The 25183-nt window shown below is 35.5% G+C and overlaps 1 protein-coding gene across 2 annotated transcripts; it reads right to left on the bottom strand.

The window, feature by feature from the left end:
• Positions 1-876: 876 nt before the first annotated feature.
• LOC121984502 (sodium/hydrogen exchanger 6-like) lies at positions 877-23395 on the bottom strand. 2 transcript variants are annotated; one of them, XM_042537453.1, is made up of 22 exons: positions 23098-23395; positions 21676-21727; positions 21535-21594; positions 21389-21413; positions 21217-21302; positions 21016-21127; positions 20124-20186; positions 20022-20041; positions 19839-19936; positions 19538-19566; positions 18314-18345; positions 18187-18234; positions 18052-18112; positions 17878-17975; positions 17716-17791; positions 17603-17622; positions 3337-3434; positions 3150-3259; positions 2432-2527; positions 2202-2299; positions 2045-2124; positions 877-1353 (listed from the first exon to the last, which is right to left on the bottom strand). In XM_042537453.1, exons 1-22 carry the CDS (start codon positions 23276-23278, stop codon positions 1337-1339), a joined length of 1560 nt encoding a protein of 519 aa, XP_042393387.1. In that variant the 5' UTR covers positions 23279-23395; the 3' UTR covers positions 877-1336. The 2 variants fall into 2 exon arrangements, with proteins under 2 accessions (XP_042393387.1, XP_042393388.1); XM_042537454.1 differs by having other exon boundaries at positions 877-1350.
• Between the last annotated feature and the right edge of the window lie 1788 nt (positions 23396-25183).

The following is a 25183-nucleotide window of genomic DNA, read 5'->3' as shown; positions in this document are numbered from 1 at the left end:
GCCATGATATATCGCTGGAAAAGCTATTGCCGCCGCCGTGATCTTCCGCCGAACAAGATGCTACCGTGAGGTCTAGAACGTTATATACAAGAAATTTGACACGGCTCATGCCATTCCAGGCGTTCCGCATCCGTTTTGACGAATTATATCATGATCAACCGGTCAGGCGAGAGATAACCCAAACTTTTCCCCCACCTTGGGGGGGCCGTGGCCCCCCCTAGTCCTATACTAGATCCGCCACTGCCATGACTTGTGTGACATGTTTGAATGAAGTAAAAAGATGATCTGCTCATCTGAATGTACTTCATCGTTGGCCTCGTAGTGACATGAAGAAAGATAAATAACATAATGAATGATCTGGTACATGGGAGACAAGGACAATTAATCCTCAGAAAAATAAATCAATCAACCCTTATCCAATAAAGTAAGTCATGATGGAACTAGAAGAGTAACCTCAAAAGGGACAAATCAGACGAGAGAACTACAAGTCACCCAAGTAAATTGGACAAGTCAACCATTCCATATAAACAAAATGGGCCTAGTGGACTAAGCAAGCAGATGAATCAGTTATCTATCGAGCACATAGGATGGATCAAGGCACCAAACAGTGTAAAAGAAAAGAAAAGAAATATCACATGATCAAAAGGGTCCAAGGGGATAGATATAATTAATTGTGCTGAATATATTTAGAGGGAACAAACCAAACTTAACGAGTTCCTATTAATACTATTTCATCAATAGTGCTAAACAAGAAAATAAATAAAACAAATAACCACATATCATTCCATTCCATTTCCTCCTACCAGATAACTTTCTTCTTCGTTGTTCAACTTATGAGACAGACATCAATTTGACACAACATTGCTAGCCCCGCCCTAGCAAAAAACTGAGTTGTCACATTTCATGTATATAAAGCCTTGTACAGATCCATCACCGGCCCCAAAATTAAAATGACCACATTTAAATCTGTTTTACAGAATGACACAGTTGCTAACCATAAAAAGATGAAAACACGGTGAATTCCACAACAAATCAGCTACATGAAATGTCATTGAATGCTTGTATCGTATATAAGGTCCGATATTTACATACTTAGCTGATATGTCTCTCTACCGTAATCTATCATGAGGTTTATTTCAATATGCTAGACGTGTAAGAATAGAGTCATAACGCATGGCAAGCCATAGAGGCTGGTCCATCAACAGCGCAAGTTTGATTTCTTCCTGCTTGCCTCCTGCGGCTCAATATGAAAGCTTTGTGAAAGAATAGGAACCCAACAGGCAGGTTAAGCTCACCAACTTTATACATGACAACGGAATCCTCCTCTTTAAATGCTCTAGCTCAACTCATCTGCTATGCAACCATAAAACTGCAAAACTGAGTAAAAGGATCCAGCTGCAAAAATAGTGGTAAAGCACAGACATCTAATTTACAAGTTCTCGATCAACTTAGAACAGTTGAGTAGTAGAGGTAAGCTGTGGTACTACTGGTGCCCGAAAGTCCCATAATAAATTTTAGGATATTCCATATACCTTGTTTCAAATTCAAACTCTTCATCTCTAATCTCTCTGTTTATCTTATCTTACAAGTTTAAATGTGTGGACAAAAAATGAGCTAAAGCCAGACAGGAGGAAACACTCTGGTTCGGCAACATACACTTCTCGTGAAGGAAGATGAATGGATGGCGCCTTTAGTCTGAGCAGGGTGAGTAGAATAAATATGAATTTATCCAATAGAGATTGCTTATGTGGCAGCTAGTATATAGAAGAAACAAACAGAATTAAACTAGCATTTTTGTAGTGTTAACTTTGGAGACTATGGGTGTTAATCTAGAGCTTTTAACTATTAGACAAACTCTGAATTGGCATCATCCTGTCTTGAAGCCATTCCAGATGACATTGTGCAAACATCCAAGAGATAATAATAAATACAGAAACACTAGAAACACTATTTCTCAAATAAACAAACAAAAAAAAACTAGTTCATAACTTGATATTCAAACACTTTATTCAATATCAGGAAAAGAAAAGGTTTGACATCATACCAGAATCATCTTCATTATCATTTTGAGTGGTAAAGAATGGAGTTAAGTAATTTTTATCCAATGCGGTGAAGGATGTAGTGCTGCAGCGGTAAAACAGACAGCTTATACAGTGTCATATTAAAGCATAAGGAGATTGGGACTTCAAATCTGGAAGAACCTCTTATGGAACTCCTTGAGTTTCATCTTTATTTTACTCCCAGATGATGTTCCTTCTTGGTAAGTTGGAGCAATGTAGCCATTATTACTGTCAAAGTTCTGAAACAACATAACATATATATATATATATAACTCGATGGATCTCAAAAATTGTTTTTAAAAGACTATAAAAAGTAACGAGAAATATATCACCAAAAAAGGTAACAAGAAATGTGTGCCAGCTAATAGTACCTCTGAGAAATTGACTTCCAGTGTATCATTTTGACCATCCCCTACTACTTCTAGAGCTTCAAGCATGGTACCAGTTGAGCCACCAATCAATATTACCTGCATGAAAGTAATTTTGTAGTGCAAAAGATTATGTACACAGTATCTCAAGTTATTAATCCTTTTTTTTTAAGTTATTAATCATTCTTTTGTGCTTGATATTTTGAACATGTAGATGCAACAAATAATTGAGATTTTAAACACAGCATCTCAAATTATTAATCATTCTTTTTAAGCTGATAGCTACTACTGATTAGTTTGTATCGGAAGAGAATAAGATAGTAACAATTAAGTAATTAAATAAAAATCAACACCAAAACAAACACATATATACAATCAACTAAGATAGATTAATGAAATTATAGCAATATGCCAATGTAGACTAGTTTCCATGGCCCATTTTTTAATTTTGGAGCTTAGGTTCCATTACCAATACATGCTGATTATCCATTAAAGGTTTAAATTATTTACAATGCTGTTTTCTTGATAATCTTATGCTGACAAGAAATAGTTGGAACTCACAGTTTGTTTGTTGTTTTCTTGATAAATTTATATACATTCTACATGTGAAGAAAAAGCTCCAAAATGATGGATATCATAATGCAAAGGAAATGAAGATTGACAAATATAGCGTTCCCTGTTTACTAGTATCACTGCAAACATGACTAGCATGAGAACCTACAGTTAGTACAATTATTGCAGTTGTAGCAGTAAGAATTGTTTTTCCATGAGCCTCGGGGAGATCATGTACTGACTGCAAAGCAAGGGCAAAAGCCATAGCTCCTCGAAGACCTGTTTGTGTGTAAAAGAAAAGGTAAAATGAATACCGGAGAGTAGAATTAGAGAAATTAAATAGCCAATTTACTCACCACTATACCAAAGTGCCTTCTGATGCTTAGGAGGTATTTTGCGATTTGTCGGTCGAACCATGTTAACTAAATTAGCACAAGTAAAAACATTTGCAGCCCTACAAAATAAATCAGCATGGATAATAAGTTGTCACATGACTAACACCTAAAAACCTTTGAAATTTTTTTTAACTTGGAATTCCTAAAAGTTTGGATTGGTAAATATAGCTTACAAGAATATACAGAAAAATAATCAAAGTTGTTATTCAACTAAAGCACAAAATTAATGTCTAGTTGTTAATCAAAGTTCCCTGTGTCATGGGATACCACAAAACATTAGAAATAACAGAAACCATATCATTAGGCCCAAAGGCACATTCATGCAGAAAATATAACATCGTAACCGTAATCTTTGGTCAAAGCACTATATATTTCTAAGTAATGACAGTAGATCCCAGAGGAGGAACCTTTGTGTTGGTTAATAACTCCAAATCACAAGCACAACTTAATCTTTCAATTTGGTTAAATAAAAAAAATGAAATGTACACAATCCTGAAAGACTTGATTCATTCAAAACCAGAAAGACTAGGAGTAAGTGTCATGGTTTCGGTTCCAGATCCGAACGATACGATTTTGGTATCGTACTATGTCGATACGGTTCGATTTTTTTTATTTATATATTATAATTATTAAATAAACATATTTATTGTGTATAATTTAAAAATAAGTTGTATATTAAGTTTATACAAGTTCTCAATTATTGAACAACTTAATATTCTTAGAAAAAATATTTAAATATAGTTTTCTTTAAAGAAAATTGATCAATCAATAATTCGAATTAAAATTGATACATCATAATATGTTACCTTACTAGTACCCAAAGGAGTAACGTAAATTAGATGGGAGCATTGGTTCTTGCAACATTCTGCTTAGATCAACTCCATAATTCTCCAACGCCCAGATTCAATAATCATCCCTTTGACATGCAATATTAATACTGATTTCTCCACATGCACCGCTGAAATTGGAACGGGTATGGGGACAGGATAAACATACGTCCTGGAGCTCTGGTATGATGGATTACCATATGATGCATCAGAGTTATAATAAAAAGGCTGAGAGTATGATAAAGTTCGATCAGAATCAATCTCAGCTAAATTCTCCCACATATCTTGATAATTATGAGCTTTCATTTGTTTGTCAGCCTTATATGGACGTTGATGTTGAATAGTTCTAACTCCATGATCATAATCTTGAGTTGCATGTGTGTAATCTTTCTCACATGTCCATGGCCTCGGTGTTGTAGTAGGGGGAACATAATTTTTACAATCACATGATGCATCACCACTATCATCACTTCCATGAGTACCTGCACTACTATCAACATCACTATCCCCATTTCAAACTTCTCATCGGACTACAGTGTCAAAAGGTGATGATGTTTCATTACGTTCTTGCTCATCAAGTGCATCAAGTGGGTTTTCACTAATTCTCAATTGACCCTTTGCCATAAAAGCAGGAGGTTTGTGCAAGTACCCCGCGTATTTGATCATTGTGTCTGAGTGTGCAGGGACTTAGGAACACAAGAAGTCGAAAAGAAAATGTAGAGAGCGAGAAGGATGGCACGGGAAGAAAGTCGACGAGCTCGATGCATCCAAGGGACGAGGAGTTACGGAAGAGTACACGGTAGATGAGGATGTGTGCGGCGTATCCAAGAGACGAGAAGCCGAGGAGGAAGCATGTTTGAGGAGAAGGTCGGAGTTGGGTTCGAGTGAGCTCAACTCAGGATGACCTGAGCATCACCTAAGCTAGCGGAGGAAAGAATGATCAAGTTCTATTGTTGACCATTCAGGCGCCTGGATCATTTATAGGCGTCTAGACTCCAAGTGCCTCTATTGGATTGAGGCACTTGGACTCCAAAAATTCAGCCATTTCCGAGTGGATACCAACGACGACTGAACTCAAGGCACCTCAAAGGGATACAGGCACCTTGAAGGGATACAGGCGCTTGTATCCTTTCCAAGCGCTTCCAGGTTAGCGAAAACAAATTGTTAGTGTGGATAAACTCAGTATGCTAGAGGCGCCTGGATTCAATAGAGGCGCTTGCAAGTGGCTGTTTCTAGAATTGTATCCTTTCCAGGCGCTTCCTTATCATGTTTTTTTTGTAAGAGGCTGTTTCCAAAATTCGAACTCATGACATTTTGGTCACAAAGCAACAACTTTACCGTTATACCAAGGCTTCCCTTGAACAACCTAAAATAATTAAACATATATAATTATTAATAACAATATCAAAAAATATTTATCATTAAAAAATACCTACCTACCAAATGAATATATTTTCTCATTTGGTTGTCTCATCTTGTAGTGATTATATCAATGTAATGTTAATACTTGGTTAGTTATTATAAACGTCTCTTAATTTTCTCTTCTTTTTTTTTGCTTCATAAATTGGGCGGAAAACGTTGCCAATTTATGGCTTCTTGTCCGTATCGACTCTATGTAGAACAACGTACAAGGATTCTATTGCTATAAGAATATTTACAATATAGTCTCAAATTCTAACAAAGATAATAATTTTTTACACCTTACCTTCAATTGTGTTAGAATATCGAGAGGTTTTCCAATCCTCAACAAAGAACATGACCTTCAATCCATCTTTTTTTATTTTAACAAGAGAAGTGAGTGACAAACCTAGTCGCTCAGGGTCGCAGAATCTCCCTATCAATAAATTTCTTCATTAATCCATAAACTCAATGATGATTATAGAGGAATTTTGTTAAAAATTGATCATTTTTTAACTACCTTATTCACTATATTGAGTTTACCAATATATGTCATCATCAAATCGATACAGTGTGTTGCGTATGGTGTCCAAAATAATGTTTAAAACTTTTGCTCCAATAACTCTCCAGGCCTCTTAAAGTTGACACCATTATCTATACTTGAACTATATTATCCATCAAACGATATATGTACGGTGCATCATGATTGTATGTAGTTGCATTAATAGATTTATGAAATATCACCTTTCTATTGTAACATAGTAGAAAGTTGATAATGTTCATCCGTGCAGCTCCTGTCTGACCATCACACATCAACATAACCCCATATAAGCTCCATTAATTCTTGCATGATAAGATCCAAGTTTTGATCTCCTCCACTTATTCATCTAAATATGAATCGGTAATTTCATATGCAGTCAGAAGTTGAATACCAGGACTAGATTTTTGGATGTTGGACATCATGCTACAGTAGTATGCATTGTTTGCTGTATTAAGGAGAATATAATTAAAATAAAAGATACGATTGATTACTTCTCTTTTGTATATGCATCATCAATTCTAGTCTGTTTACTAGCTTGGTCTAGGAATGCCAATAGATCAATATCAACAATATCAACTGCACGTCTTCGTCCTTTAGAATGAAAAAAAATGACCAATACCACCTTGTATTGAAGTAATACGAACACTTGCACTCCTTCCCAATGTTGCTGTAGTAGTTAAGCCACTTCCACTAGCACCAGCTGAGACACTTTTATGTCGCATATTTTCCTCATACTCATATTGAGTTTGAGAGGCACTGAGAGCTGCTAAAAAATCTTCGTCATTTGGAACTTCACCACGACCTTTAAATTCATCATAGAATGGTTCTTTAGAGCTTCGACTATCAACAAGTTCACATTGTTGTTGTTGTTTATACTTTAATGCTTTTTTGCCATCAAGTTCCTCTTTCATTACACGACGAACTTTTTGAGAAACTTTTGAACTATTAGAAACATTCGGATATCCACCAGCAAGATGTTGTTTTAGGCATATGACCCCACCGCCACATCCAATCATATCGCAATGCAAACTTTGTCAATGGAATCGAAATCTACGTGTCTCTAAGATGGATAGGGATGGCAGCGGGTCTAGGTTGGGGCAGGTTTGGCCAAACTCGGAACCCGCCCCGCCTCCCTTTGGACTCACCCCGTCCCACCCCGTGAACCCGGCGGGGCGGGTCCGATTTAGAACAGCCATATTTAAAATATATTTATTTCAATATTAAAATATTATAAAATAAAATTTTAATTAAAATATTAATTATTAAATATAAGAAAAATTATAATTATATTAATAAACTATATATTTATATATATATATATATATATATGGATCCGGGGCAAGTCTGGTTAAACCCAAGACCCGCCCCGGACCCGCCTTAGACCCGTTTAAGCGGGTCTAAACCCGCCCCGCCGGGGCGGATTTATTACGGGGCCAGATTTGAACCCACCCCATTGCCATCCCTAAAGATGGATCATAAGATTATTATTTTGGTGTCATTACTTATGTATTATAAAAAATTAAGAATAATACACATTTCGAGGTAATGGTCATTATATTATAACGCCAAGAATATCTTTATTAAACTTACAAATTAAGTATATAAAGGGCAACTTCTTGGAAACAATCTTTTATAACACATTTTTATAAAGTAAACTTGAAATAATCTTCTAAGAATATAAATTCAACTTTCTCAATTTAGAATGATCAAAAGTGCACAAGATTATAAGTGTTTTATTAGGAATCATAAACTTGAAAGCATACCTTTATCAAAATTTCTAAAATAAAGGACAGATAATATTACCTATGCATATTAAGTAGAGACATTCTAAGACAAAAATATATGTTTCATATGCTTAGAAAGCAAGAATCTAAAAGTAAAAAGCTAAATATGTTAATATTCATTGATCCAAATATCAAATTTATTCTAAGACAAAAAAATATTACCTATAATCACTATATAAATTAACACAAAAATGCTATTTTATATATAATAATTAAATAAATTAACAATTTATTCATTTAATTAATTTAAATAATATATATTAAAAATAGTAAATAAAATCAGAATATTAATTAAACAGTTAAATAGTAAAAAATACAAAATAATCAAAATATAAATATGATTTATTAGAATTTTTAAATAAAATTTAAAATGGTGATTTTTTCAGAATAACAATTAATAAAATTAATTAAAAATTAATTTTAAATATATTTTATTAGAATAAGTTAATTAAGATTTATAAAAGTCTCATTTAAATATCACATTTAAGTTGGGAATTGATTGAATTAAATAAATCACCAGGCCTAATTTTTTATCGTCCTCATTAAACCAGGAACCACGGGCATTGCATGCCTCTGACGATGCCGGAAGAGTCGCAGGACTCTTCTGGCAGCGTCGGAGGTGCCCCGTGACGTCTCCAGGACACTGCTTTTGCGAAGAGTGGTCAGAGGCATCCGAGATGCCTCCGGGACACCTTGGGCTTTTGCAAAGAGTGGTTGAAGGAGCTCCAGGATGCCTTGGTCCCACAACGCTTTTGGTGGTGCTGCCACCTCGCCATCACCGCTATTGATCTCTCATCAGTTGCCTTCATCGCTACCTCCCCTAATTTATATAGCATTTTTTTAATTAATCGACAGAAAGAATTGATTTGATTCCTTGTGTAGCGATTCTTTCTGTCACACGCTCAATTTAATGCACGTTGCACACTCAATTCCTTCTGTCACGTATGCGTGACGCATGCGATAACGCACACGAAATTATCGTGCATGCTGTGCCAATGTCGCTCCCATGTCAAAATGGTAAAAATCATCCGTTTCGGGAGGCACAGAATAATATTCCAATCCCTGGAACAGAGCAGTATTCCAATCCAAGGTATGGAACGATATTCCAATTCCGTGTCGCCTGAAACAGACGATTTTCACCATTCTGACACGGAAGCGACACCGGCACAGCACGCACAACAATTTCGTGTGCGTCATCGCATGCGTCACACATGCGCAACAGAAGGAATCACGACAGGAAGAAATTGTGATAGATGCACGATAGAAGGAATCACGACAGAAGGAATTGAATCAATTCCTTCTTAAGCCGATTAATAAAAAAACACTATATAAAGTAGGGGAGGCAGTAGCGAAGGCGACCGACGAGAGATCATAGCGGGGGCGAGGCAGCAACAAGGTGGCAACAAGGGCGGCGACCACTCTTCAAACAGATATGATTTTCAATTTGAACATAGTTGTTAAAAGCAAGCAGAGGCATCCCAGAGGCATACCGGAGGCATTGCAAGGCGCCTTCGGCGCGGCTGGAAATGACGCGGGACCAAGGAATCCTAGAAGCGTTTCCGACCGCTCTTCGCAAAAGCACAAGGTGTCCCAAAGGCGTCTCAGACTCCTCCGACCACTCTTCGCAAAAGCACAATGTCCCAAAGGCATCGTGGGACGCCTCCGGCACTGCCAAAAACGTCCCGCTACACCTGCTGTTGACGTGCGCAATGCAGCGGTTCCTGGTTTAACGGGGATGATAAAAAATAAGGCCTATCAATTTAATTAATTCAATCAATTCCCGACTTAAATGTAATATTTCGGAGAGACTTGTATAAATCTTAATTAAATTATCCTAATAAAATATATAAAAAATATTTAAATTAAAATTTTAAAATAAATTTTATTAATAGATATTTTGAATTTTTTTTACTATTTTAAATTTTATTTAATTTTTTTTAAAAAATCTAATAAATCATATTTATATTCTGATATTTTTTATTTTTTATTTTACTATTTAATTGATAATCTGATATTTTTTCTATTTTAAATATATATTATTTAAATTAATAATTAATTAAATGAATAAATAGTTAATTTATATAATTATTATATATAAAATAGCATCTCTTTATGTTAATTTATATACTAATGATAGATAATATTTTCTTTGTCATAGAATCAATTTGAGATTTGGATGTATGAATATTAACATATTTAGCTTTTCACTTTTAGGATGCTTGCTTTCTAAGCATATTAAATATATATTTTTGTTTCAGAATGTCTCAACCGGATCTCTTTAGGAAATATTACTTCCTTTATTTCAAAAGTTTTGATAAAGGTATGCTGTCAAGTTTATAATTCCTAATAAAACACTTATAATCTTGTGCACTTCTAATCATTCTAAACTGAGAAAGTTGAATTTATATTCTTAGGAGATTGTTTCAAGTTTACTTTATAAAAATGTATTATATAAGATTGCTCTCAGGAAGTTGTTCTTTATATTTAATTTGTAAGTTTACAATGATAAAGATATCCTTGACGTTATAAAATGATGACCATTACCTTAGAAATGTGCATTATTCTTTATTTTTTTATAATACATAGATAATAACACCAAAATAATAAACTTATGATCCAACTTGGAGACATGCATGTCAATTAGAGAATTAATTCCATTGACAATGTTTGCATTGTAATATGATTGGATGCAGTGGTGAGGTCACACACCTAAAATATCTTACCGGTGGATATCCAAATGTTTTTAATTGTCCAAAAGTTTATGAAGAAGTTCGTCATGCAATGAAAGAGGAACTTGATGGCAAAAAAGCATTAAAGTATAAACGACAACAATGTGAACTTGTTGATAGCCGAAGCTCTAAAGAAGCAATCTATGATGAATTTGAAGGTCATAGTGAAGTTTTGACGAAGATTTTTTAGCAGCCCTCAATGCCTCTTGAACTCAATATGACTGAGCAAAATATGTGACATAGGAGTGGCTGTGCTAATGGAAGTGGCTCAACTACTGCAGCAACATTGGGAAGGAGTGCAAGTGTTTGTATTAGTTCAACACAAGTTGATATTGGTCGTTTTTTTCCTTCTATTGAACAAAGATATGGAGTTGATATTGTTGATATTGATCCACCGACATTCCTAGACCAAGTTAGCGAATAGACTAGGATTTATGATGCATATACAAAAGAGAAGAAGAAATCAATCGATCAAAGTATTGTTTAATTTTTTTCATTTTAATTGCATTCCTCCTAATGCAGCAAACAACACATACTACTATAGCATGGTATCCAACATTCAAAAATCTGGTCCTGGTATTCAACCTCCAACTATATATGCAATTGACGGTTCATATTTAGATGAACAAGTGGAGGAGATCAAGACTTGGATCCTATCATGCAAAAAGCAATGGAGCTTATATGGGATTATGTTGATGTGTGATGACAGGACAGGTCTAAATGGATGAACATTATCAACTTTTTACTATGCTGCAATAGAAAGGTGATATTTCGTAAATTTAGTGATACAACTACAGACTATCATAATGCACCTATATATATCGTTTGATGGATAATGTGGTTCAAGAGATATGTGCAGAACATATAGTGCAGATGATTACTGATAATGGTGCCAACTTTAAGAGGGTTGGAGAGTTATTGGAGTAAAATTATCAAACATTATTTTTAACACCATGAGTAGCACACTATTGATTTGATGATAACACATATCAGTAAACTCGACATAGTGAAAAAGGTCATTTTTTAATAAAAAATCCTCTATAATCATCATTGGGTTCATGAATTAATGAGGAAATTTACTGATCGAGAAATTCTCCGACCAGAAGCGACTAGTTTTGCCACTCACTTTCTCATGCTAAAATCATTGAATCAGAAAAAGGTGGATTGAAGGTCATATTCTCTTATGAGGTTTGGGAAGTCTCTCGATATTCTAACACGACCGAAAATAAGGAGGTGAAAAAAATAATTATATCTATTAGATTTTGAGACTATATCGCAGATATTCTTATAATAGTAGAACCCTTTACATTGTTCTACATAAAGACAATATGTACAAGAAGTCATAAATGGACAATGTTTACCGCATAATTCATGAAGTAAATAGGAAATTAAGAAATGTCTGCAATCATCAACTAAGTATCAACATTACATTGATATAATCACTATAAGATGAGACAACCAAATGAGAAAATATATTCATTTAGCAAGTACATATTTTTTAATGGTAAAGACTTTTTGATATTGTTATTAATAATTATATATGTTTAATTATTTTAGGTTATTATCTCAATCCAACATATCAATACCGTTATAATCTTAGTACAAATGATGATTTATTAGTGGCCTTCAGAAATGTAATATCAAAACTATAAACAAATAGAAAATCAGTTGCTGAAACTATTAATGAAAGCCGGTTATTTCGAGAGACATGGTTCTTTAAGTGATCCTATTACAATGTCATGTAAATATAAAATGCAAATATAGTAAAAATTATTATTAATTATTGTCAACAAATATAAATACTATTTTAATTTTGTTCTTATTTATCTTATAGTTCAGTGGTGGTTACAATATAGTAGCATTAGCTCCAAATTTGAAAAAGATTACCGTATAAATTCTCACACACAACGTCTTCAAATGGTTGTGAAAGAAATTAATCAACTTTCTCCCTCATTCATACAAAAGTATGAAATCGTCTTCTTATTGTCGCTTGGAGAAGATGGTCTACGTTCATTATAATATGCGTCTTCCACTAAGAGCAATAACAGAAGAAAAGGAAAAAACAAGAGTCTGGTGATGTAAACTCATTTGATATTGAATTTGTCCAAATTGAGATTGATCCAATGAGGGATTCATGGAGCATTGTTGAGGCTAAGAATCCATTACTTGATGAAACAGGAGACCCACCATGACTATCTTAATTTCTTACTCAACAAATTGAAAAAATACAAGCTAGAGGAGATATCGGTGAGGAAGAAAATGATGAAGCTTTTGACAAGAACTTCGATTTTCTGGATGTAAAATATGGCACTCAAATACTAATTAAATAATAAGTGTTATGGGAGAAATAACCTTATTGGATCTTTCAGGAATTTTTAAAAAATTTTCAGGATTTAAACGAAGTCTATATGACTCATTTAAAGAGAATGAGCCGATTGGGTTAGGAGAAAGCATGTTTAGAATATCTATTTAGTTAACTTAGTTAATTGAGGAGTCAACTTAGGGTTTAATTAATTAAACCTAAGTTAGAATTAGAAAAGCTATTTTTTTATAATTATTCCTTCTCTCACCGTTGCATACTCCCGATTCTCCTCTTCATCGTGCCCTAGCCGCTTCTCTCCCTCTCTCGCTCTCGTGTCTGCGATCATGTCGGACGCCCTCTTCATTGTCGCCCGATGCTATCACGTGGTCACCGCTGCTGTGTCATCGCATCCAACACCAGCGCCTCCAATCGAAGCTGCTAACATCGCAGCCACTTCGTTTCCGAGCTCGACGTTGGCCGACCATCACCGATCAACTCGAAGCCACGACATCGCCTCCCTTCTTTCATGTGACGTCGATCGTCGGAATTTCTCTTGATCTCGCTAGTGCTGGAACTGCTTCACACGATCGACGCATCACCCTCCTCTGCCTTGGCCCGGCACCACAACAATCATCGTCGATGTGGATCATCCCGAGCCTTGTCTCTTGTGCCCTAGCCACCCTTCTACACTTTCTCGCGCTCGATTCCACCACCGATAACTAAATCCATGCGCCTTCTCCACCTCCGACAGTGAACCAACAGGGGAGTCTACTGACGTTGAACTGAGGTAAGACTTGCCATGAAGTTGAATGATTAAGACCTAATTTCCATTCTTTGAGTTAGAATGCTGGGATTGTTGGTTATCGGTTTTGTAGCTCGATTGACAGATCGTCGGCGAACAACCTCCGACAACCCACCATAAAACTGATCGAACACCAACTTGGGCAACCTTGAATCAATAAGTTTAAGGGATCAACCAAGGTAGGGTTTCATGGTTTAAGTTCTGTTTTGATTAGTAAGCAGAGTTGGAACCAGATTAGGATAGTTAGTATTTGATCATAATTGTTTCTAACCTTAATTAGGATTAGGTTTGGTTAATCGTATTATGGTAGATTGGTATGATTTATATTCTATGTTGCAGAGTTTTGATTCGATGTGAAGCGGACTCGTGGACTTGAAGAATGTTCAGGACGACTTGCATTTAAGGCAGGTATTTCTTCCTTGGCCTCTTTAGTTCTTTGAACTTAGTGCATGGTTGCTTTTATTTGATGGATTAGGTTGTTTTACCTTAAATCTATCCGTATTATTATCCTGCTTGATATTTATGCTTGACCTATACAGTCTTAAGCTTTGAATATCTATACTATGTTGTGTATTCACATGTAGAGTATGTATGATAGGATACGTCTTGTTGATTGAGTTAACATGCTGATTATGCAAATGATGTTATGTGTACACATGTTTGGTATGTGCCATAAGAGTTATCAGATTGACCGCGCATTTATATATTGTATGTGTACACATGTCCGGTGTTTGCTATTGGAGGAACCATGATGATTGTATCTATGTTGTGTGTATATGTGTCTGATGTGTACTCTTGAAGGATCATGTCGATAATACCTATGTTAGTGATTTATGTGTTTGGTGTGATATTGGAGGTATCATGATTATACATATGTGGTTGTGTGCATATGTATCTGGTATGACTATTGGAGGTTTCATGTTGATTGTATCTATGTTGTATATACATGTATCTGATGTGTACTATTGGAGGATCATGTTGATAATATCTATGTTAGTGATTGTATGTGTTTGGTGTGATATTGGAGGTATTATGTTGATTATACCTACGTTGTAGGTAGCCTACGTATATGGTGTGTACGTGTCTAGTGATGCTACTTACTGTATTTGATATTTAGTAGACACTTGTTGGATCTACCTTTACTTGTAGATATAGGTGTTTGATGGATCATATACTGGTGGTATTTATGATGAATTGAGGTGTTACATTGATGATGATTGTGTCGATATCGTGTCGGTATCATGATTATTTATATCATGTGTATCATTGCATCATATGCACACTGACGACCATTGCTCTCTTGTGGTATGAGCTAGTTGACAGTCATATATACATATACATATACATGTTGACGACCATTGCTCCTATATGGTATGGGTTGGTCCTGCGACCATTGCTCCCTTTCGATATGAACTAGTTGTCAGTCATATTAGCTGTCATTCGGCCACTGTGGGAGAGTGGTAGTTTGGAGTGGAGCTAGTCCTGTCGTGCCACCAGCCACTCAGCGGTTGGAGTGATATCCGACGTTGTGAGCAGTGAGGCTATGTAGTTAGATAACTACTTAGCGAACTGTTCGCCTCGGTTGCTCTATAGTGACTGGAGGATAGTACAGTTGTCACGGACCTAAGCCTCTCGATCATATAGGGGTCGTGGTGTCTTGAGAGGTGGCGGGGGTGACCATGAAGCATGCACGTGCATTTTTGCATATAATGCACGGTGCATCTATGGAGATATATCTACATACATATCTAGTAGATACTAGCTACATGTGATTGTGATATGTTGCACTTGTTTGAGCAATGATTGTTGCATATGCTTGTCATGTTGCATGCATGTCATTTATTATACATGTATATGTTGTCGGTTATATTGCTCAGGTATTGTGAGCAGATCTGTTGTTGATGCCTGGTGAGTTTACTGATCTTTTTACCGTATGTGTCAATTCCAGATTGAGTATGTGCATTTATTATATCATTTTCGATCATGACCTAATGATCCAAATTGTGTATGCATGTTTATTATGCTATGAGTGATCATGATCTTATGTGTTAGATCCAGATTGGGTATATGTATTCATTATGTCAGTTATGTTTAGATGCATTGATTATGTCAATATGACCATGTTCTTATTTCTCTACTGAGACTGTATACTTTGATCTGTATGTTTTATATAAACCATGCACTATCTTGTTTATTACCCGTTGAGTGACTCATACTCACCACCGCATTTCTATGTTGTCTTTTTCCTCAGGTAGCAAGTAGCGATTATGAAGTCGCTTGGAATATCCTGTCTGCCGATCCCACATCACATCAGCATACGACCTATATTTCGCTCTTGTTTTTCTTAAATATTTTCTTCATGGTATTGGCATTGTATTGGTGTTTAGCCATGTTGTTTCTTTACAGTTTTTAGTATTTTGTTGTGTTTAAGTCGTGTCGGCACGCATCGTATCATTTTGGTTTGTTTGGGCTTTCCTTTTGTTTTTCTGCTGTGTTTTTAGTACAGTCGTGTGGCCTATTTATTATATAACTGTGTGGTTGTGATCATTTTGTTCCAGCCAAGTGGGCTATGTATATAACTGTGTGGTTGTGTATGTTCTAGCCGTGTGGGCTGATGAATATAGCTTGTGAGTAGCTTGTGGTTGTATTCATGATTCATATTGTCACAGTTACATGGGAGATGTTGTCTGTTTGCCGGGCAGGGACTCCTCTGGAGGTGTGACACTGGATCTCAGTCTAAACGTTCTCAAACATCCCAACCCTTAACCCAACCAAAGTCCATAGATATTGGCAAAAGCAAGGGCAAAGTTTATGCAATTTTTACTAAAAAATAAAAAGAAAAAGACAAACCTCCTACTTTTATGAGAAGGGGTCAATTAAGAATTAGTGAAAATATATCGATGCAATTGATAAACAAGAATGTAATGAAACATCATCACCTTCTAACATTGTAGTTCGACAAGAAGTTCAAAACGAAGATAGTGATGTTGATAGTAGTGCAAATATTTATGAAAGTGATGACTGTAGTGATGCATCTGGTGGTTGTAAAAATTATGAGTCATGGACATGTTTGAAAAATTACACACGTGCAACTCAAGATTATGATCATGGAGCTAGAACTATTCAATATTAACGTTGATATAAGGGTGATAAATAAAAGAAAGCTCATAATTATCAAAATATGTGGAAGAGTTTAGCTGAGATTGATTCTAATCGAACTTCATCATACTATTAATTTTCTTATTATAACTCTGATGCATCATATGGTGATCTATCATACCAGGTTCGGGACGTATGTCTATCTTTATCCTATGCCTGTACCCATTCCAATTTCAATGGTGTCGGTTCAAATCCAACTTTCAGTGGTGAATCGAGACACGCTGATGGACATGTGGAGAAATCAATATCAATATTACATGTTATGGGATGATTATTTAATCTGGGCATTGGAGTACTTCCATTTAATTCACGATACTCCTTTTGGTATTAGTAAGATAACATATTATGATGTATCAATTTTAATTCAAGTTATTAATAGATCAATTTTTTTAAAAAAATTATATTTAATTATTTTTTCTAACAATATTAAGTTGTTCAATAATTAAGAACTTCTATAAAATCAACATACAACTTATTTTTAAATTATACACAATAAACACATTTATCTAATAATTACTATATATAAATGAAAAAAATATCGAAACTATATCGACACGGCATGATACTAAACCGAAACCGTATCGTTCGGATCTGGACCGAAACTACAGTGCTGCTATCCACCTTAATTTCAGGGAAATTTATTCTAAAAAGTGGAGATTTGAAACTAAAGGAGGTAGGGCAATACCTTGCAACACCTATGAAGATCTAGTCCACCAATGAAGATCATAGTTAAGGAAGCGATAGTTACACTTTCAAATGTAATAAGAGATATTCTGCTTAATCAAGTGACAAGGATACAATTGAAAAGAAAATAAACCCCAAGTGTGACCAGCTATGTTCCTCCATTGTAATGTCAAAACCCATGTAAATAAACCTGTATAACACGGTAGAGAAGGTAGGATTAGTAAAGGAGCACATGGTAGAAAATAGATAAAGGGCATGCAATGAATATCTTCCTACACAAATGTTTCCGCTAGCGATGAGATCAAGTGGAAAAATGAAGCAGTAAAACGTTGAGAGTTCTCTGACAAATTTGAGAATGTATAATGCTTCATTACCTGCAAGAAATGCAAATGTAAACACTTAAGAATAACAAGCAATGGTACAATTGTTGAAAAAGGAGTAGATACTTACAATTCCAGTGAACAGTATGGACACGATACCAGATAGACCAAATCCTTCAGCAAGCATGTAGCTGCAGATACACCATGTCACTTATTTATTCCTACTTTGTAAAAGCAAATTAATCCAGAAGATAAGATCGCTTACGAGAAATAAGGGAAAAGGACAAAGAGACAACACTCCAAATTCTGAAGGCTGAAAGGAAAAAAAGGGTGTCAATTATTTAAATGGAACAAAAATACCAAGCACCAGGGAGAGAGAACAAAATTCTTACTTCTCAATATCCAATCCAGCATATTTGAAGAGGTATTCAGAAGTTAAGGTTTTCCAATGTGCATATGTTTTTCAAACTCTGCATTATGAACTGAGATTTAAATAATAAAAAAAGTGCTACAACCCAATTTAGGCAAGGCATGTTTTCAACGTAGCAGATCTGCATACATTCAGCATTGAATGATTGCTTAAATGCTCAAAAGAAGAGATGTTTAGGACAACAGGTGAAAATGATATACGTCTATGTTTCACTCTCCACCTTATGATGTGGCAATGCTCCAAAGAAGTGCTGAGGCACGAAAAATATAATAATTGCTATTTTGGGGCTTTATGATTGCTGGATGAATTGATTATCCTTTATACACAGTTGTTTAAAAATGACATATAAAATATCAGAACACATTCAGCAAACAAAATTGTAGTTTGCTATAATGCTTCCATTCATTTTGAAGCATATATGAATAGGTGTTTGAAACTATTAAAACAGCACAGGTCATATTTTCATAGTTATCAAATTGATACCTTATTCAATTATGATCATACATCCATGCAAAGATTTATCATGTATGTAATAGTCCCATAGGGACATTTTCTGATCTTTCTTTAGCATAAATTGCATCATGAAAGTGGCAACTCAAAATAAACACTGAAAATAAAAGAAGCTTGAATGTCCAACCATCTTCACCAGATGACCAGATACACAACTTTCATGCATGGAGGGATTGGAATAACTGGCACAAGTTAAAGCAGTTACCCTAGATTTGATCTGGATTGAAGGGCTGAAAAAAATACTCTAAGGGGGCATAAACTATAAACACAATTGGAAAATTAAAAAGAAATGTTAGTCCATTCTTTCAGGATAAAGTAACAGATTTAGGAAGCAGTGTTTCATGCAGAAGAAAGTTAAGGAGAAACCAACCTTTTGCACAGGATACACAATGGTCTGGGTAGTACATGCAGTCTGTAGGATAATGAAATGGCTGTCTTCCTCTAAATTAGAATATGTTCCAAATTATTGACGCAACTTCTTAATACTTATATTACCAAATCTGACAGGAGTATGACAATCTAAATTATATACATTCTTAGGAATGAGAAGTCTGTTGAAAGTTTTTTAGAATTTGCAAATGTACCCGCTCTATGCAAAACAATAAAGAGAATGAATAGAATAATGAAGTGGAAGTAATGAGGATGGAATAACATATGAGATTTTGATAAAGGATATCAGAGAAGAAATGAATCCAACGCCAACACCTGTGCAAAAGCAAACACGAATTAGATATGCTTAAAAATAAGAAACTGAGGTACCTTAATATAAAGCCATTAACAAAGTTAGGCATGGTATAAAATGATCATTGCAAATTTATTATTAGCAAGATTCCGCTCACATAGAACATTACATGAAAAAAGAGTGCATTAGAGAAACAAATTTTTAATAAGTTTTGGGTTACTGATTCAGTAACTCAGAGAACAATTGAGATTCAACCAGATTAAAGATTATCTTTAAAAATAGATGTGATTCTAACCTGCAGACATTGAGCCAACAAATGTCTCGAGAAAGCTCAGGACAAGCACAAGAAGGCTTTGTCCTGAGGAAGCATGACTTTGAACTGATGACATGGTCCTAGAGTAAATAGATTCCATCAAACAGTGAAAAGATACAAGTGCGACACAATAAGGGAAATGCATCCTCAAGCCCATGAGCAAACCTGTACAAGGAGATAGCGATCTGCATTTCCAACAAAATAAAAATAAAATCACTGGGTGCAAAAATTCCTAGCAGTTTTTAACATACTAAAAATGGAACATACTGCATCATTTAAAACTGACTCTCCAAACACCAAGGCATATAGATTCACGTCAATACCAAGTTCCTACACAAAAAAGGAGAAGACATGAAACCATCAGAAATAGAGTAAATCAAAGATTAAACAAAAGATGAATATAGCATACTAACAAATTTCCATCTATGCAATCTATCTAATCTCAGCTGAGAACAGTTAGTAGTTGCACATAATTATTGGATTTATTTATTAATCAATCATCTACTTCAGTAATAAACTTTAAGTTTGACAGTGGTAAAATAGAGAACCCACAATCTTTAAAACAAATTATTAATATATGTTATTTAAAAGTTTCAGAGCCAGATTATTTAGGTGAGAAAAAGATAAGAGCCACCACGATTGTTTCTTTGTATAGCAAGCATGAACAAGTAGTGAAAGCTAGAAAGAAGAGACATAACAAGGTTGTATGCTTGTACTTTTTGTTTTTGGTTAGTAACAGTTTTCTGTTTTCAATTTGATGCATCCTTATTTTCTGTTTTTCAATTTTGACCAAGTTTAATAGGCAGATTGTACCACAATCTTGACCCACTAGTACATGGTCAATATGTGTCATTCCAGCTTCCAGACAAAACTCTTCCAGACATGAGAACCCACACCCATGGTTTCAAACTAAGAAGCCGGGAGTATCACAATAGCAGATTTACATGGAATGCAAAAGAGCATTGGTAAGTTAAGAAATAGACTACTAGTAAGCTACAGAAGTTTAATCTTCATCCTATCTTCTTGAAGTTATGAATGGGAAGAAATAGTAGGTGCCATAAGAGATGCTCATTGGAAAGTATCATATTTTCAATGTCTTCTGGTTGACAACATTTAACTTGAAGTAGATAGTTAATCTAAAAAAGCATGTTCAAGATACCTGGAAAATAGATAGCACTGTTACAGGATCAGTCGCTGATATAAGAGCGCCAAACATCAGACACTCAACTAATGGTAATTTGTACATCAGAAATGTTAACCCACCAAGATAGCTGCAAATTAAAATAACACCTATAAAATTATATTAGAGTAGAGTTCTTTAACTTTAGTAAATCAGACACTGGGCTCCAAATGTTCTTACACTAAAAAGCCTGTGACAACTGCAGCAATAAATGTCCCTAAGATAGCAAATGTAACAATGGCTCCAAAGTTTGAAAAAAATGGTTTCTGTAAAGATCAAACATAAGAATACATTGGATTCAACATTAGCGGAAGCACATTCTTACAATATTGATATAGCCTTAGAAGCTTACCGGTGCTAAACTGAACCCTGATTGAGTAGGTTAGAGTTAAGAAAAACAAAAAACAATTCAATTTAGAACATTAGGATGATGCAATTGCTTTGTAATCTCAAAAACCATAGAAAACAATTAATCTATAATATGCACAAGTTGGATATAATATAATTGGTGGCAACAAGAAAAGGAAGAAAAATTCCTCATGGAAATTAAACCACCTCCTGTAAAGAGACCAAAAATATCATCATTATAACAAATAAAATATGCTTGTTAGGGACATACAGAAGCAAAAGAACACAAACCTGCTACTGGCTTCGGTATCTGAAATGTTAGCAAGTATACCAACAAGTAGACCTGCAATTACAAAGTAAAAAGTACTTCATTGTGCTACTTACATTTACTTCAAAAGGCACATCTGTTCATGAAGTTATAATTACCATAATAACTTTACATCAAATTTCCGTTTGATTAAATTATGAATATTGTACTATGTCCTGTAACTAATTAGAGCATGTTAGTAAAAGAACATGTTAATGTACTTTTAGCAATGATCAACCATAAAAAAAAAAAAAAGGGCAACCCGGTGCATGACCTTTTGGTGACATGGCAACAACTTTACCGTTGCATCAAGGCTCCCCTTCTAGCAATGATCAACCATCTTGATAGAAAATTCAAATATGCCTTAGATTATGTTAAATGGTTATTGCTTCCCTGGAAGTAACTGTTTGTCCAGTCTACTTGCTTGCTTAATAGGATACATTAAAAAACACCATTCCAGAGATTCATTATTTTTGTTTTCAGTGATTCAACTATTTTAAAAAAAAAATGTAAAATTGAGAGAAATATTGGAAACTATGAAATTTGCATAAAATTTAATAGGAGTTGTATTGGGAAGCAATGCCAGCAAGTATACAAGTATGCGACAAGGGACTAGAAACAAACAACTATGCTGAGCACGTCTATGGAACTAATTTCATGAAACTTATATACATGTATTAGTTAGAAACTTAAGTGAGTTCTATGGGAATTAGAAAGTGTAGTACGGTTGACTGGTATAATATGTCCACAAAATATGGCCAATGCTTTTAGATCTACATTTATTAGCATGTAATTCTTGGTAGGTGCAGAAGATAACCCAAGGAATAGTGTTTCATACATTCACCACTGAAGTAACACTATAGAAGATGTTATTGTCCAGGAACAAACCCCTTTTTCCTGCCATTAGATGAAGCTCCTTCGCAGATTATGAATGTGCCATGACTTCATAAATTTCTTTCAATTAGTTATTTTAAGCAACCTAGCCACACGATTGAAAGATAAATAGGTATTTAGGACAGCTTTTCCATCCAACAGAACCACTAGCTTTGGCATTTCGTTCTATGATAACTGATAATATAATCATGAGTGATGGAAGTATTATATCTACAATTCTAACTTTAAAAAAAAAATTGGGTTAATAAGCCCAGTTTAAGCATGAAAATTTTCCTGATAGTTCATTATGTGATCCATAGTCTAAAAGATAGGGGTTTTTTTTTTTTTGAATTTTAGGTAAAAGGCATAACGGAATTCCCACTATTCAAGGCAACCCCAGTGGACTCCAGATGGTACTTGCTCTCGAACTACAAAATTAGGCATTTGGGCGAAGCAGCAAAATGAAAGAAGCACAAGGATTGTAGAAATAGGAACGTGAAACAAAGCAGTATAAGAGGAAAGGTAAGTGTTACCGATGATGAGGGAAGCACTGGCCTCCGGAATGTAATAGAACTTGTGGCGGCGGAGCACATGGCCTACGACAAAGGAGAGCACCAGCATAGAGATCTGGAGGAGGATGCCCACCCCGGCAGCCTGCTGCTCCTTCCCTGGCGGCGAGCTGACCTCATGAGCAGTCATATTGAGCTCCAACATCGCCGGCGTCGATTCTCCGCCGATCAAACCTCGCTTCTCGAGACGATCGATTTTCTTGTTCTAGACTTGCTTCTGCGACGCCTGCGAGTCCGTTCCCAAACAGGAAACAGCAGTCCGGGCTTGGTAAAGAGTACAGACCAGCACCCATACGAGCTCTATGCGAACGCAGGAAAATTGGCCTACGTATTTGTGGTAACTCACTCAGTTACCTTTGTCGTTGTTGGCTCTTGTTGGTCCACCTAGTGACCCAGAGTTCATATCCAACAAAATAGCAGGTACAAATAGACAAATAGTTTTGAAAAACCAATTTTGTAGGCAATCGCTCATTGGACCCGACCCGTGGAAGAAATGGTCAATCGGGTCGAATTAGACTGTGTTCGGATTTTTTTTATAAATATATAATCTTAGATAGAAAAACCGATGATTTGATTAGAATATTGATTGTCATTAGGGGTGAGCAATCAACCCGCTAAATCGATCAATCCGCTTATATCAACCCGAATCGAATCGAAAAAAAATTCACCGGATATAGGGCCGGATGTAGAGTCCTGATATTACATTATCCGATCTAGTAGGGTCGGATAATTTTTTATTCCAATAATCGAACCAACTCGATTCATGATCATCCCTACTTGTAGCAACTACTGTCAATAAGTTGCTACACGTTGTAGTAGTTACTGTCGATAACTTTATTTTTTATTATTTTATATTTCGTTGGATATAGGGTCGGATATCCAAATAACTAACAATCCGTCGGATATCTGATACATAATAACCGCCGGATATAGGACCGGATGTAGATCCTGATATTGTATTATCTGATCTAGTAGAGCCGGATAGTATTTTATCCTAATAACCGAACCAATCCGATCCACGATCACCCCTAATTGTCATCACACGAGGGAGGAGAGATAATGCTTTATTTTCGAGATGTAAAGTCTTCGGTTAATAGTGTTTACAAAATAAAATAGGGGCTACCTCTGTCTAATCCTCTAACGTTCAAGTTAATCTTTGATAATAAAAAATAAATAGTATTTTAACGAAGAATATAAAGACTAAATGTAAAGTATACTAAATCCGTAAGAGCGAACTAGAAACGACATAGAGCCAGAGGCAATGAGGTGGAGCCGGAGGTGATGGCGTGGAGCCGGAGGATGACACAAAGCCAGAGTAACTGAGTAGACAGACGAGTCGATAAAGAGGGTAAGAATGTTGACAACGAAAGGACTTTGAGCTGGAAATCAAAAGGAGGGGATGAGCTATTCCCGTCACCGGAAGAGCCTGTGGAGAGTGAAAGAGCGAAGGAGGGGTTAGAACAGAGATTGGCCTGCCCCGGTTTCCACTTAGATACTCAAGTCAATTTCCAATTATGTCAAGACTAAAGAAGATGAACAATGCAGAACATAATAAAAATAAATGTATATCGCAAGGAGTCTCCTCTCTCCCCAAGGGGGGGGTAAGTCTTTTTATAAGAGGGTCATGTTAAAATAAAAAAATTCAGAGGGTCATGATACCTTATTTAGGTGTTAGAGGTCATGTCCAGATAAAGACGTTAGAGGATCATGTCCAGATAAAGATGTCAAAGGGTCATATGACCTTTGTCTAGATGTTAGTAAATAAGACAAAAGGATTGATGGGCCCAACGGACTACTTTGCTCTACTCCACCAGGCGAACTACAAATCAACTTAGCTATGCTCTGCTAAGAACACTAGTTGGCTTGATCCGATCAGGAAGATTGACATGTCAGATGCTCTATTTTGTTAAGAATACTGGTTGGCTCAACCTGACCATAAAGAGTGGCGAGTTGGATACTCTTCTCTATTAGAAAGATTGGTTGGCTCAACTTGGCCAAGAAAATTGGTGGGTTGGATGCTATGCTTTGCCAGGAAGACCGGTTAACTCGA

This window comes from Zingiber officinale, chromosome 5B (genome assembly GCF_018446385.1).
Source record: "Zingiber officinale cultivar Zhangliang chromosome 5B, Zo_v1.1, whole genome shotgun sequence".
Classification (NCBI taxonomy): Eukaryota; Viridiplantae; Streptophyta; class Magnoliopsida; order Zingiberales; family Zingiberaceae; genus Zingiber; species Zingiber officinale.
Note: the sequence above shows the minus strand (reverse complement) of the source record. Positions and strands in the feature narration are given on the sequence as shown.

What these genes read in the sequence shown, in the direction of transcription:
- LOC121984502 (XM_042537453.1), bottom strand. Translation starts at nt 23,278, where the DNA reads ATGTTGGAGCTCAATATGACTGCTCATGAGGTCAGCTCGCCGCCAGGG. An exon ending in TGTTGGCTCAATGTCTGCAG is followed by an intron (nt 19,567 to 19,838) that starts GTTAGAATCACA and finishes GCTTTTGCACAG; the next exon opens with GTGTTGGCGTTGGATTCATT. An exon ending in TCGCTAGCGGAAACATTTGT is followed by an intron (nt 17,792 to 17,877) that starts GTAGGAAGATAT and finishes CGTGTTATACAG; the next exon opens with GTTTATTTACATGGGTTTTG.